Below are 13,613 nucleotides of genomic sequence, written 5' to 3' on the forward strand. Positions count from 1 at the left end.
TCAAGAAATGTAGAGAATTATTAGTTATTCTGATTTAAAGGGAACAGGATAGGAATCAGTTGAGTGACCTGGAGAGAGACTGTAATTTTGTGAAACTTTTATTCAAACAATTTGATTTTAAGATAAAGAAGTAACAGATCAACAGACATCTGCCACACTTCTGTGAATAAGAATGCAATTTTAATCTTGTTCAAATCGATAAACATGGAACATAGTCAATAAAGATGTATGTGTTGGCTGCCATGGTTGAAAAAATACTAATATAGGTTTAATGAGAGACGAAGAGACAATCAGCATAAATGTAAAATGGACATAGACTTACATGATTAGTAGAATTGCATAGAGAATTATGTTAGTAGTTGACAAATAGCATTGATAAACATTTTCTAAGGCCAATGAATAAATGAAAGAGACAATGAAAACAATGGCTAATTCTCAGACTTTGTTTTTATCCTACAGGATCGTCTCTTCGTGTCTCTCAGAATGAAAGTATGCTAGTTGACATCATCACAAAAAGTTTGTTGTAATTGTTGAGCCATTTCTTATAATAATTGCTTTTTTAGCCCTGAGGTTGGTTTTTAAAGCTTGAATTATGAATATTTCATATTATATTATTTTCATATTCCATGTACATTCCTCATGCAAATTAACTTTCTTATAGCCTCACACTGACCTTTACCTCATTGAAGGAAATTAAATTGTAAAGTGAATCTGCTTAGGAAAATCTTTTTCAAAAAAATGTCTCTTGCTCTACATTGTTGAGGTTTAACAGAAGCCTTTAGCCTTCCAAGTCATCAATTCTATTATATAATGAAATGAAATTTGAGATAATTGATAAAAAATTAAAATACTTTGCTTTTCTCAAGCTGAAAATGAAATAACAGTGTTTAAAATATTAGAATTTAGTAGATAAGAAAAAGAGTAACTGCAACAATTAGCTCTTAATATTTTCAGGATTTGAAGGTGCTTTTCAACCCATATACTGGCATAGCTGACATTTTTCTCAGGCTGCTTGAAATTGATAAAACACATATTGAAACAAAGACATTCAATTCTGAAAATATTTAAAAATCCTCAATTTTTACTTCCAATAACATATTCACATATTAAGAAATAAAAAATACCTTAAATACCTAGAAACAAAAAAGATATACTATTTTCCATGTTACTACAAATAATAAACTGTTTTCTGTTTTATCTGAGAGTGCTTTCAGAATAGTTGTTAAATCTCGATGATTTCTGAGGAAAATAAAACTACAGGATGTGTGTTTTCTATGCACAAAATCTCAGCTTTCTCCTAAAATTTGCAAACGTAACCTCATGATGCCTGGCGGCAGTGATGTCTTGTATACTAAAGAAGGAGAAAAACTTTGAGCTTCCTATGCACCATTTATTTTAAATTCACATAGCATCTTGTTTTCAACACTCTGAAATCATATTACATGGACTTTATTTCTTTTATCCAAACATCCTGATTCAATTTTCATATTAAAGTATTTTTTTTTTAATTTTTTTTTTCAACGTTTTTTATTTATTTTTGGGACAGAGAGAGACAGAGCATGAACGGGGGAGGGGCAGAGAGAGAGGGAGACACAGAATCGGAAACAGGCTCCAGGCTCCGAGCCATCAGCCCAGAGCCTGACGAGGGGCTCGAACTCACGGACCGCGAGATCGTGACCTGGCTGAAGTCGGACGCTTAACCGACTGCGCCACCCAGGCGCCCCTAAAGTATTTTTTAATGTAACATCATGCATGGCATCAAAAATGGAAGCGTTGGTGTTTACTTGTGCACCCAGAAAGTTTTGTTTGTAAGCCAGGTTTAAAGGGAACACACCTATAAAAAGAGAGTTTACATATTTTAGAATAATCTCAATTATTACTTAGTTTAGGAAGATGAAGTCTGAGAGATAAAATAACCAAATCTATAAAATCAAGAGATCCAGTTTATTTTTTTAGGAATTTTAATTTTAAAAGAAGTAGAAGAAAGAATAGCCATATATGAAGTGGTAAAATTGTCAAGCTTGTTGACGTTAGGGGTTGAGAAACAAAAAATATATAAGTAGATTCCATAATTGTTTAATAAATTGTATGATTCAGCTACATATATCAATACATGTACAAAATTCTTTCCCTCTTGAGGAACTTTTCATAGAGATTAATTGTCATTTCTCCCAGAACTTCCCTTCTCCTCCTTGCCATTTTTGTCCAATCCTACATTTCCTTCTATACAATCCATTGTTTTACTATGACTTTACGTGCTCCTTTACTTTATGTAGCATAATTAGAGGTTTTAAAAAGAATATTTAATCACAAATTTTCAAATGTATAATTGTGATTTTACATTTAGTATCTGAACCCGCCCTTTTTTTTCCTCATTGAGGTCAAGTCTGGTCAGAATTATCACTTACCCTTTGAGGAGACTTGAGCAAACAACCCATTTTATATCTTTGCTAAAGACTTAGCCTTATAATATGGAAGAGAAAAATTAATGTCTATGGTCAAAACTTACAATTTATTTTTTTTTAAATTTTTTAATGTTTATTTATTTTTGAGAGAGAGACACACAGAGCACAGGAGGGAGAGGGGCAAAGAGAGATGGAGACACAGAATCTGAGGCAGCTCCAGGCTCTGAGCTGTCAGCACAGAGCCCAATATGGGGCTTGAAGCACAAACCATGAGATAATGACCTAAGCCGAAATTGAACGCTTAACCGACTGAGCCACCCAGGTGCTCCAAAACTTACAATTTAAATGTTCACTTTTTATATTATTAATTTTAACTGGCATTACTCATTCTAGCATTTAAGTATATGTAGTATATATAAAGTATGAAAGAAGGAATGAGATTTTTTATAAAACAAAATAATAAATCAGCAGAGCTCCAGTTATGTTTTATTAAAATTATTCTACCAAATATTTAAAAATTAAGGTAGTTTCTATTTAAAAATTAATTTAAGCGATTAGCCCATTTAATATATGACACAAGTCCTCAGTATAAGAGCCAAATACCAAACTACTTAGCTTATTATGTTATAACTGAGTAGTTATATAAACTAAATATACAATTTTAATGTAAAGCATAACAGTAAGTATTTCAGTGGTTACAAAGGTCAAGAAGTTGGGAATTGCACATATATATCTCTATCTATCTATCTATCTATCTATCTATACATATGATTAAAATTATAATACTGTTATGAATTATGACTAAAAACTCAGGTACTATGCTAATAAATGCACACACATGCCTTATTTTATTGAACTTGACTTTATTATGCTTTGCAGATATCACATTTTTTAGAATTTGAAGGCTTGTGGAAACCCTGCTTGAGCAAGTTACCAGCACCATTGTTCCAAGAGTGCTTGCTTACTTTATCTCTGTGTCACATTTTGATAATTCTTGCAATACTTCGAACTTTTTCATTATATTATTCTATTTGTTATGGTAATCCATGATCCATAGTTATAACTTGATAAAAGCTCAGATGATTGTTAGCATTTTTTAACAATAAAGTATTTTTTAATTAAGATATGTACATTGTTTTTTTTAAAACACTGTTGCACACTTAATAGAATACAGAAGTGTGTGAGCATAGTATTATATGACTGGGAAACCAAAAGTTCACTTGACTTGCTTTATTGTGATATTCTCTTTATTGAACTAGTCTGGAACTGAACCAGCAATATCTCTGAGGTATGCCTGGCAATTAATTTACTTCATTTCTTCCATAAAATAAACTTCTGTGAATTTTCATTGCTTCAAAAATTGCCATTCAATTTAATTATGTCTTTAGAATTTTTAAATAAAACAAAAATAATTAATTTAATATGTCTTTAAACAATTATATATGTACATGTGTGTATTCACTAAAATTTATGTATATATTTATATACTTATATTTACTTATATATTTATATAAATCAGCAAAAATACATTTGAAGGGTAGAATCTAGTTTTATTTTGATTTTTGATTAAGGTTTAATTTTCAGTAAAGCAAACTAGATGACTTCTTTGAAAGGATGGTGTATTTGGTATACTCATCTGATAATGTATTTTATATCAGAAGAAAATCCTGATATTTAGTAGGTACTGATAAATTTTTATTGACGAGATGAATAAATAAATTATATTGGTTGATATCGGAATCATGTTTTCACACAAATTCTTTATTATTGTTCTGACTGTTCTAGAGATGACTTTACTATCCTGACTTATAAAATGTGAAAATTGATGGACACAATCTCTAAATCTCCTTTCAGCACTAGTGTTAAGTGTTGGAATAAAATGTAAGAAATCTGCAAATTGTCCAATGCAGTTTCCCCATAAGGGAGTGGATTTCCCTTACCAGAACAATGTCATGCTTTGAATAGAAAATTTCAAGTCTTGCCAATTTGTCCTTGTTCAAAAACAACATGCAATGTTTTCTTTCTTTAAAAATTTTTTTTTTTTTGAGAAAGAGAGCACAAGTGGGGGAGGGGCAGAGGGAGAAGTGCAGAAGATCTGAAGCAGGTTCTGTGTTGACAGCAGCCCGCTGGTGTGGGGCTCAAATTCATGAACCATGAGATCATGACCTGAGCTGAAGTCAGGCACTCAATTGACTGAGTCATCCAGGTGCTCCAAAGATTTTATTTTTAAGTAATCTCTGCTCCCAACGTGGGGTTGGAAGTCACCACCCCGAGATCCAGAGTCACATGCTCCACTGACTGAGCCAGGCAGGTGCCTCTCCAGAGCATTATAACTAAAAATATACTGACTTTTAAAAGCCATTATTGTATACCTCATGTCTATCTTTCTGCTTTTGGACTTCCTTTACTCTTCCTCATCCCTTATCCTCATACCTTGTAATCCATTAATTTTTTTCACATACTGCTTTTAGGATTTACCTCAAGTATATTATCACCTGTCACGTTTGAGATTTGGCTATATTTTGTTCATGGCTTTATTGCTCTAGTTCAAATTGATATTATAAATTATATTTTTAAAATAAAGAGAATTTATTCTTTCCAAACTTCAATACTATTTTGAAAATTTAATTTTTTGTTATCAACAAACAGAATTCTCTTAATTAATAGTCATGTTTATAATCCATCATTAGAATGATGACAATAGTAAATAGATTTTAGAACAATTAGAAGGAAATATACACGTGCACTAAAATGCTTGTTCTGAATTGAAAGATTAGGTCTTTTTTCTTCAATTTATTTTCTTCATGCATTATATTTGTCTTTAAATCATATGTAGAATTAAAAACTGTTTCTCTTAGATATGTTTATAGTACTTTTTAAAACCATGATGTGATATCAGAGATTGTGATTCAGATTATGATAATTTTCAGTTTTCTATAATGCATTCTTGTTTTCCAGAATGTATACATTGCTTTTGTTGCCAATATGCATGTTCTTAAAATTAAGATATTTTCCCCCCATTTAACCTTTGCCGATGACTTCAAGATTACTTGGACATGTTTCAAATATTTGCTGGAAAATTAGCTGAGAAAGATATTTATTAGCTGAGAATATGATATGTTCTATGATAATTATGTAATCTTATGTAATCTTTCTGACTCAGCCATTCAAGAAAATGGAGGCCCCAATCTAAGTTATTCCTAAATTTCTAAAAGATTCATAGATTCTATATGAAAAGTGAAAAAATGAAGATTAAATGATATCATTTCCTTTGTTAGGCAGATACAGTTGCTAAACACAATACTATTTGCAATATTCAGGGATTTAAAAAATGCTTCTTTTTATATGATTTTTAAAGCACAAAAATTACTATTTTATTGATTTCTCTCTATTTTTATCTGTTTAAATAGAGATTCTAATTTTCAAGTCAAAATTTTTTGCAAAGTATAAATATTGTCTTATATCACCCCAAACATTTGCCTATAAGACTTTCTTCAATGAAGAAACTGTGATACTGTGTGGCAGAGAGAATACAGTTTACCCAGTAGACTGAAAAATAATGGTAATTATTATTATTTTTTTTAAAAAATCACACTACTGGTATATTTATATATATGTGTATACCATCCTGAAATCATCTTTTACTTACAAATTCTTGGCAAAATAGCCATCTGGAGAAAAAACAAACAAGAAAATACACTATAAATGGCTAGCAAATAATGTTAGTGGACCAAATTGCAAGGTTATTGTTTCCTTCATAAGCATGTGATTCCTTTTAGAGAATGTTAATTTTATTTCACAATAAATATGCTTATAAATAATATAAATAAGTAAAATGTTATGGTTTCAATAATGATTTTTCAATGAATATTTCATAATTTCAGATATCATTCATCTGATTTTTTGGTTGATATTCATTTACCAGAGTCTCAATACTCTGCTTGTCACTTTCTGTTAAAGATCTACTTCCAAAGCCTCTATGTTAAGTAATTTTTTTGTCAATAAAACCTAAATACTTTTCTGAAATCTCCTACTTAACGGTAGCCTTTAATGAATCAAATCATAATGTGAATGAAGTCCATTTATCTCTTCCATGAGATCTCAGGTTTATAGAGACAAGCATTTTAAAGCAAGTTTCAATGGCAAGATAACAATTCAATATCTCACCTCGTACTACAAAATATACTCAGACGTATTGTGAAGACACAAAGGTATGACTCCGGTGTTTTGTTACATCACATGAAAATGTCTGGCAATTTTTTAGAGATAGGGATAGCAAGATATCTGTGACTGTTTTGCATGTTGGATTGAAATGACTAGTTTATGTGTTTGCCTACATACGAGTATCGTCAGGTGTAATATCCTCAACAATATACTCTACACTATGTTTTTCACTTTTGCATTCCTACCATCCAGTACAGTGACTGGAACAAAGGTGAAGTATAGCCAATATTTATTGAACTTCAGGGGTTCTGTATGATAAAATAAGGATAAATTAGGTATAGAGTATTCCAAACTATAGGTTATTAAATAAATGTATTACAGATATTGTTAATACTGATTTGACATCATTTGAATTCATATTTAAATATTCTAATTTCTCTACAGGTAACAATAGTTCAATGTTCAGAAGATAATTATTGGGTTTTACATGTTGATGGCCATCTTTCCAAATATTTTCTATCTCCTTCCTTGCTCTAGCAAAAAGAATATTTATTTTGATTATTATTTATTTTTTTTAATTTTTTTTTTCAGCGTTTTTTATTTATTTTTGGGACAGAGAGAGACAGAGCATGAACAGGGGAGGGGCAGAGAGAGAGGGAGACACAGAATCGGAAACAGGCTCCAGGCTCTGAGCCATCAGCCCAGAGCCTGACGCGGGGCTCGAACTCACGGACCGCGAGATCGTGACCTGGCTGAAGTCGGACGCTTAACCGACTGCGCCACCCAGGCGCCCCATATTTTGATTATTATTTATTTTCTGTGTATTGCTAGTGATATCAGAAATGGACTGTAAACAGACTATCTGAAAGTTAATACTGTTGTTTTTACTAAATTCATGATATTTTAAATATTTCCTTTGGTTACTACTTCTAAAAGTTTCATTTCCACTCTACAAAATTCAATTTGAAGGTAAGGTTCCTCAAAAAATATGTGTATTTTCTGTAAAATGGTCATATCTTTTAAAAGCACAGTTAATATTGGCTCATTATTTTTCATATGCAATATTTTTCTACTTATGCTGTTCATTTTTCTCTATTGTTCCTCAAATGATATGATTTTTTAAAATGTTGTTTAGATTTTTTTTTTACTCTACAAAGGACTTTTGTACAATTGGTTGTTTATAAAGTAAAAACACATGAAATTAACATTACCCCTCAGTCTTAAATAAAATGTATTCTTAGATATGTGTATGCTTTTAGTTCCGCTTTCATTTTATAAAAGGTGCACGAAATTTGTACAAGTTAGTGGGACTACTGTGTTTCTCTTAAACAAGTGAAGAAATTAGCTATCCAACTCTTAGCTTCAAAAGATAAATGATATCTGCATCATCAGTCATGGATGGATTTACTATCTGGTATAAATATGAAGGAACATCTTGTGTAAAGCATGGCTTTTAGCTGAATATTGTATTATGCAAATTTTATCAGAGAACATACCATGAAGAAAGTTTCTTTCTCTCTCCCTTTCACTCTGCTTGATTCACTTCTGAATGTCCAGCAGTTAACTGTACCAGTCAAACACAAAGTGTTCAATAAATATTTGTTCATTCATTCAACATGCAACAGAAGCTGGGTTTGGTTATGTTATATTATCTTTAATTTTCATTATTGAAAAGATTCCAGTTAGTGTTTATGAATAAACCCATGGTTAAATTGGCAAGGATCTTTGTATTTGTTTTCTCTTTTATAGATAGATAATAATTAAAAAGCAAGGAAATTAAATACAAGACCAGTCAATGTAACACAGTGAAAATAAAATTAATGTGTTTAAATTTTAGCTAATGTTATTGTTAAGTCTGTGAGCACTTTTGGAAGTATGTATCTTTAATATGCTTTGTCCTTTTTTTTCTCCTAGAGAAGGACTTCATTGCACATAATTAATAAGTTAAGTTTTTTTCAGCTTTTCTTTAGAAGAATATTTTAACTTATAATTTTCCAATATTTTTATATGACTAAAATGTCATTACTTACTTTTCAATGGAGGGCAAATTTATAAAAGATTAGGTGAGAGCAAGAACTGTTCTCCCGCCCCCGTATTTTATTCAAGAAAAATCTGCTTATTCTCAAGGGACATATATTTGTTTTTAACATAAACATTAGGAAGATTTATATCATAATTAAAATGTGATACGTAAATATTGAGAATAATTCCGATATTTTAATGTTCATGCACTAAGATCACTGTGAATGTTTATTTCAATATCACAAATGAGAAATTGAAGTTCAAAATATTTAAGTATATTTAGGTAACTTTCCCAACATACTACACTTGATAAGTGGCAGACCCAGGATTCAAATAAAATATGCCACATTCAATTAAAGTATGCCTTTATTCTTTGCTGAAATGTGAATTTTCCTCATAATGCATCCTTTTGCTTCCATTTGATTCCATATTCACGTATTGAATTTCTATTATGTACAAAATATGGCAGCATAGGTATTGACTTTTGTCTATGGACTTCAAGATACTCCAAATTATCTTATTCAAGCCATTTAAAGACATTCTGTTTTATACATATGATCAGTCAAAAAAATGTAAGCTACATTTCCTGTGGTTTCTTTCCTTTCATGTATTTCTAAGTTTTCTATAAAATTATTCCTTACTATTAGACCAATATCCCATATTAACTTTTAGTCTGAAGTTTTCCTTCATTAACTATACATATTTGCCTCTTTTCCTTCCTTGGGCATTAATCAAGAGGTGCTTTGGAGAATATCAGGTGATGTACTTAGAATCAGTAAATGTAGGGACCATAAAGAGGATTAGAATTAGAAATGCTGAGCCCTTTTATTAAACAAAACATGGTTAAGATAGATATGTTTAGAAGTTAAATGAATTTCTGAGGCTTATACATCTGTTTAGGGAGCCCAGGCACTGAGGTTCTCAAGATCTCAGACTTTTATTATATATTTCTGCAATTCCTTCAGCCATTGCTCAGTACTGTCTGCACAGTTTTACTCGGCTTCTTTCACTTCTCCAAATGTTTATTTTGTTTTCTGTTTGTGGCCACATTATCCTTGGTATGTTTTTGAAGGGTCCCATTGAATATTTTAAACAAGATATTGGACACATCTGTGAAGTATTACAAATAAAAAAAACCCCTACATAATATGTATTTGTAGTCCTAGAACAATGCTGTTAAAAATCAGCCCATGATTTTTCTGATGATACCAGAAAGCTTGCATGGATGCCTGGGTGGCTCAGTCGATTAAGCACCTGACTCTTGATTTCAGTTCAGGTCATGGTCTCATGGTTCATGGGATTGACTCCTGTGTCTGGCTCTGTGCTGACAGTGCAAAGCCTGCTTAGGATTCTCTTTCTTTCCCTCTCTCTTTGTCCCTCCCCTGCCCCCCCCCCCCCCCCCACATGTGCTGTCTCTTTCTCAAAATAAATAAATAAACATAAAAAAGGTACCTTGTATCAAGTCTTAACTGTGCATGAGGCAATCAGACAAAAAATAAAATACAAATCACCAAAAGAAAAATTAAAAATCACTTTCTTGGTTGATTTTTGAAAAGCATGATACCTTGTTTTCATATCTATAACTGTATAAAGAATTGAATTAGCATTAAGATCAATGACAAAACATTTTAATTCTTTCTATTCCATTATCATTCTAAAATAAGAAAATATGTCTATGTGTAATTTGATGACAGAAAGAATATTCAATAATTAGCAAGAACACTTAATGGTAAAATAAACATTAACTGTACAAAAGAAGAAATTAAAAATATTTATTACTATAGGTAATCCATGATTTTTATATTTTACATTTCAACTAATATAACATTTGCCAAAGCCAAATGTATGACATCTTTAATTATATAGGCATTTACATGCAGCACACATTGAAAATTAAATATTTCCCTAAAGTAGAGACATATATTTATTAGCATAATCTTATTTTGAATAAGATAGAATTAAATGATTCAATGAGACTGGAAATAAGAACATGATCAATGGGGAACACTTTCTTTCTATGAGCCAATGTAGCAGATGCATGAGTCTCCAGGGCCTTTGACTCCTTGCTTTTTTACCTCCTCTCATTTCTAACTTTCATCCCAATCCTAAAAGTCTAAGCATGAAACCTAACTACAGCTGGGGTAAACTTCCTCTGGGCGTCATTCAAACCACTGACTGCCACTATTTTAATAGCAGGTTACTTATGTTAGCAGGTAAGAAGATGCTCCTAGTCTCAACCTGAAGCTATGTATGACCTGGTCATGTTTCTGTGACCACCAGAAATGTGCTCCACTTATTGGGTAAGCCCATGTTCATTTAGGAATGAGCCCACATGTGGATCCTATTCTCAGTTATCAATATGGGTTATGTTGAACTTGGAAGTTCTATAGATGTGAATGTGTCTTCCCCAAAGTTCCCGTTTCTGGTTTATAACTAGAGGTGATACAATGCTTATTCATGAGCCAGTGTTAGTAACACAAGAGCAAATGATTGTCTTCTCCTATTGTAGAACCAGATCACTTCTACACTCTCTATGACTGAAAGAGAAAGAAAGAGTCTTCATCAGTATGGAAACTGTGTTCTGAATATATGGATATCTGAGCAATAAATTGTTTAATCTAGAAAAATAATCCAAAGTAGATATTGGGTCTAACCATTGACAATTTTGCAAAAGCTTAACTTTAATTCAACTTTACAGTCTCATAAAATATTATTACTTATTTACTTCTTTTTAATTAAGTAATGTTTTTGTGATTATGAATGGAATGAAGTCAAATGGAAGGTTTTACAGGATAAATTGGCAGATATAGTATGTGTTGTTAGAATGTAAATTTTGATTTACATTTTAAAAATCCATTGACATGGTGTATTTTATTTTAAAAGATGTACCCACTTGTAAAAAGTAAATATTCTATATCTTAAAAGCAGATTACAAATTTGCCATCAAAATGAACAAAATTAATTTTCTTTATAACCAAATGGCAACATCTGACTTTACATCCTGGAACTCAGCACAGGTGAATGAGCGTGATCGTCTTCTAAGATTTGTTGGTCTCTGAGGTCTTCCTTCTATCAAGTCTAAATAGATGTCAGATTTCAGAAAACGTGTGTAACTGTCTTGTTCCATAAGCTGATACACTCTGCTTTGTGCAGCATCAAAGCTGTGTAGGGTGGGGTGGGTGATGCTCTTAGTAATAACTTCTTTGGTGTGAAAATCAAGGTTAACCTGGATGATAATAATAACAAAAAAGCATGAATATGGTCAATCTACTTAAGTAAACACCTTTGAAAAACAAAGTGCAGGACTGATCCAGTGTTGGAGTGGGCATAATGTACTTGAATGCTTGGGTGATTTTCTTTGTTATGGGTCTAGGGATCCAATGATTTACTCTGGGTTGGCATTTCATCAGGGTCTTCTCTTCCTATGCTCCTGGTCCTTCTCACTTCTGCTAATTTAAGATAACGAAACATAGTAAATATAAAGACCATCAGGGTAACTCATTTTCAAAGTGGAAACTAAGCTTCACAGAAATCAAATTATTTTGAGTGAGGGCAGTGAGTTTGAGGCATTTCTAGGATTTCAATGTGGGGCTTTTTTTTTTTTAAATCACCATGCTCTTTTCATTTTATTATGATGCTTTCTTACAAGCAAATGTGTGCTGAAAATGGAGATCTTATAAAGATATAAAATCTTTCAATGGTTTTATGAAACTACTACTGCTATATCTAATTCTGGTAGAGGTGTTTTCAGGTAAGGGTCCTTCCTTTTCCCTCACAGGTAGCACCATAAAACTAGCTGTTTTTAAAAATCCATGTATAAGGTTGGTCATGGGAAAAACAGAATAATGCACTGAAACACAGAACCAACTGAAACATGCTGAAACAAGAAAAACAATCATCATTCCATGTGAAATGATATCCACATAGACGATGCTACCTCATGGACAATAGTAATTTATAGTAAAACAGAACTCTTACCAGTGATAGACTACCAGTTCTACTCCTTTAGCGAAGAAACACTATTTTTTGAACACACAGAAATATAGAAACTCTATTTAAATTACTTTTGAGGGTAGTCAGGTAATATTGGCTAGTTTTATAGCTATTGTTTTAGTAGTTGTATCACACAGTTATCTCACACTGAGCTTGTGGTCAAAGAAAATCACAACTGTTTTTTTTACTTGAACCATTGCCAAATTAGGTTTCCCTCAACTATTTATTATGAAATTTTCTTTAGTCTATCTTAAAGTGGAGGAATAATTATTTTGGGGCAATCAAAACTTTGCATTGGTAGATGAGTTCACACTAAAATGGCACATTATACAAACTTCTTAATTTCTCTTGCCTTCCTCACTTATAGAAATCATTAGTTTTGATGAGACATTGCTTATATTTAGGTTATTAATATGGATAAGTGAATGAATCTAAATGCTGCAAATAATTGCATTGACTGTTAGTTTAGAATAAAAATAACCCCAAGGAATGACTTCAATTATAATTTTATTTCCATGGCAAAGTCTTACAGTGAATTTTGTTTGTATGTAGGAATTTACATTAATACCCATTTTTACTTCAGTGAAATATTGACCTTTTGGTGGAATGTATGAGGATATCAATTTGATCAAGGCAGACTTTCTCAAAAAATTTTTCAAACAGTTTTAAATTTTTATGATCATCTTTACTATACCTCTTGTGGAGCATCATTCTGTATAAATTTCTCATATATTGCTTTTGCTTTAAGGATAATTTGTTGAGGGTCTTCGCTTTTTTTGAAATCTTCACAGGCTATCCAAAATTCAATGTTTTCCTCACTGAATTCAGTTTTAAGAAATCTGGTAAAAGTCTCTAGTCCATCTACCAAGAAAAGAAGTGATATATTTTAACTATAAAATATTAATTAAATGCTGAGAAACTATATTACATAATATTATTTTTTACTCCAAATATTTATTTAAATTCGAGTTAGTTAACATGCAGTGTCATATTGTTTCTGGTGTGCAATTTAGTTATTCATCACTTACA

The 13,613-nt window shown here is 31.5% G+C and overlaps 1 protein-coding gene across 2 annotated transcripts in view; it reads right to left on the minus strand.

The window, feature by feature from the left end:
- Nucleotides 1-10,698: 10,698 nt before the first annotated feature.
- Nucleotides 10,699-13,613, minus strand: part of RGS18 (regulator of G protein signaling 18) — a 41,330-nt gene continuing 38,415 nt past the window's right edge. For both annotated transcript variants that reach the window (XM_049634553.1, XM_049634552.1), the window contains 2 exons: nt 13,279-13,445; nt 10,699-11,817 (listed from right to left, as the gene is read on the minus strand). In XM_049634553.1, the coding sequence (XP_049490510.1) occupies nt 11,560-11,817; nt 13,279-13,445 (425 nt within the window). In that variant the 3' untranslated portion in view covers nt 10,699-11,559. The remainder of the gene's footprint in view (nt 11,818-13,278; nt 13,446-13,613) is intronic.

This window comes from Panthera uncia, chromosome F1 (assembly GCF_023721935.1).
Source record: "Panthera uncia isolate 11264 chromosome F1, Puncia_PCG_1.0, whole genome shotgun sequence".
Lineage (NCBI taxonomy): Eukaryota > Metazoa > Chordata > Mammalia > Carnivora > Felidae > Panthera > Panthera uncia.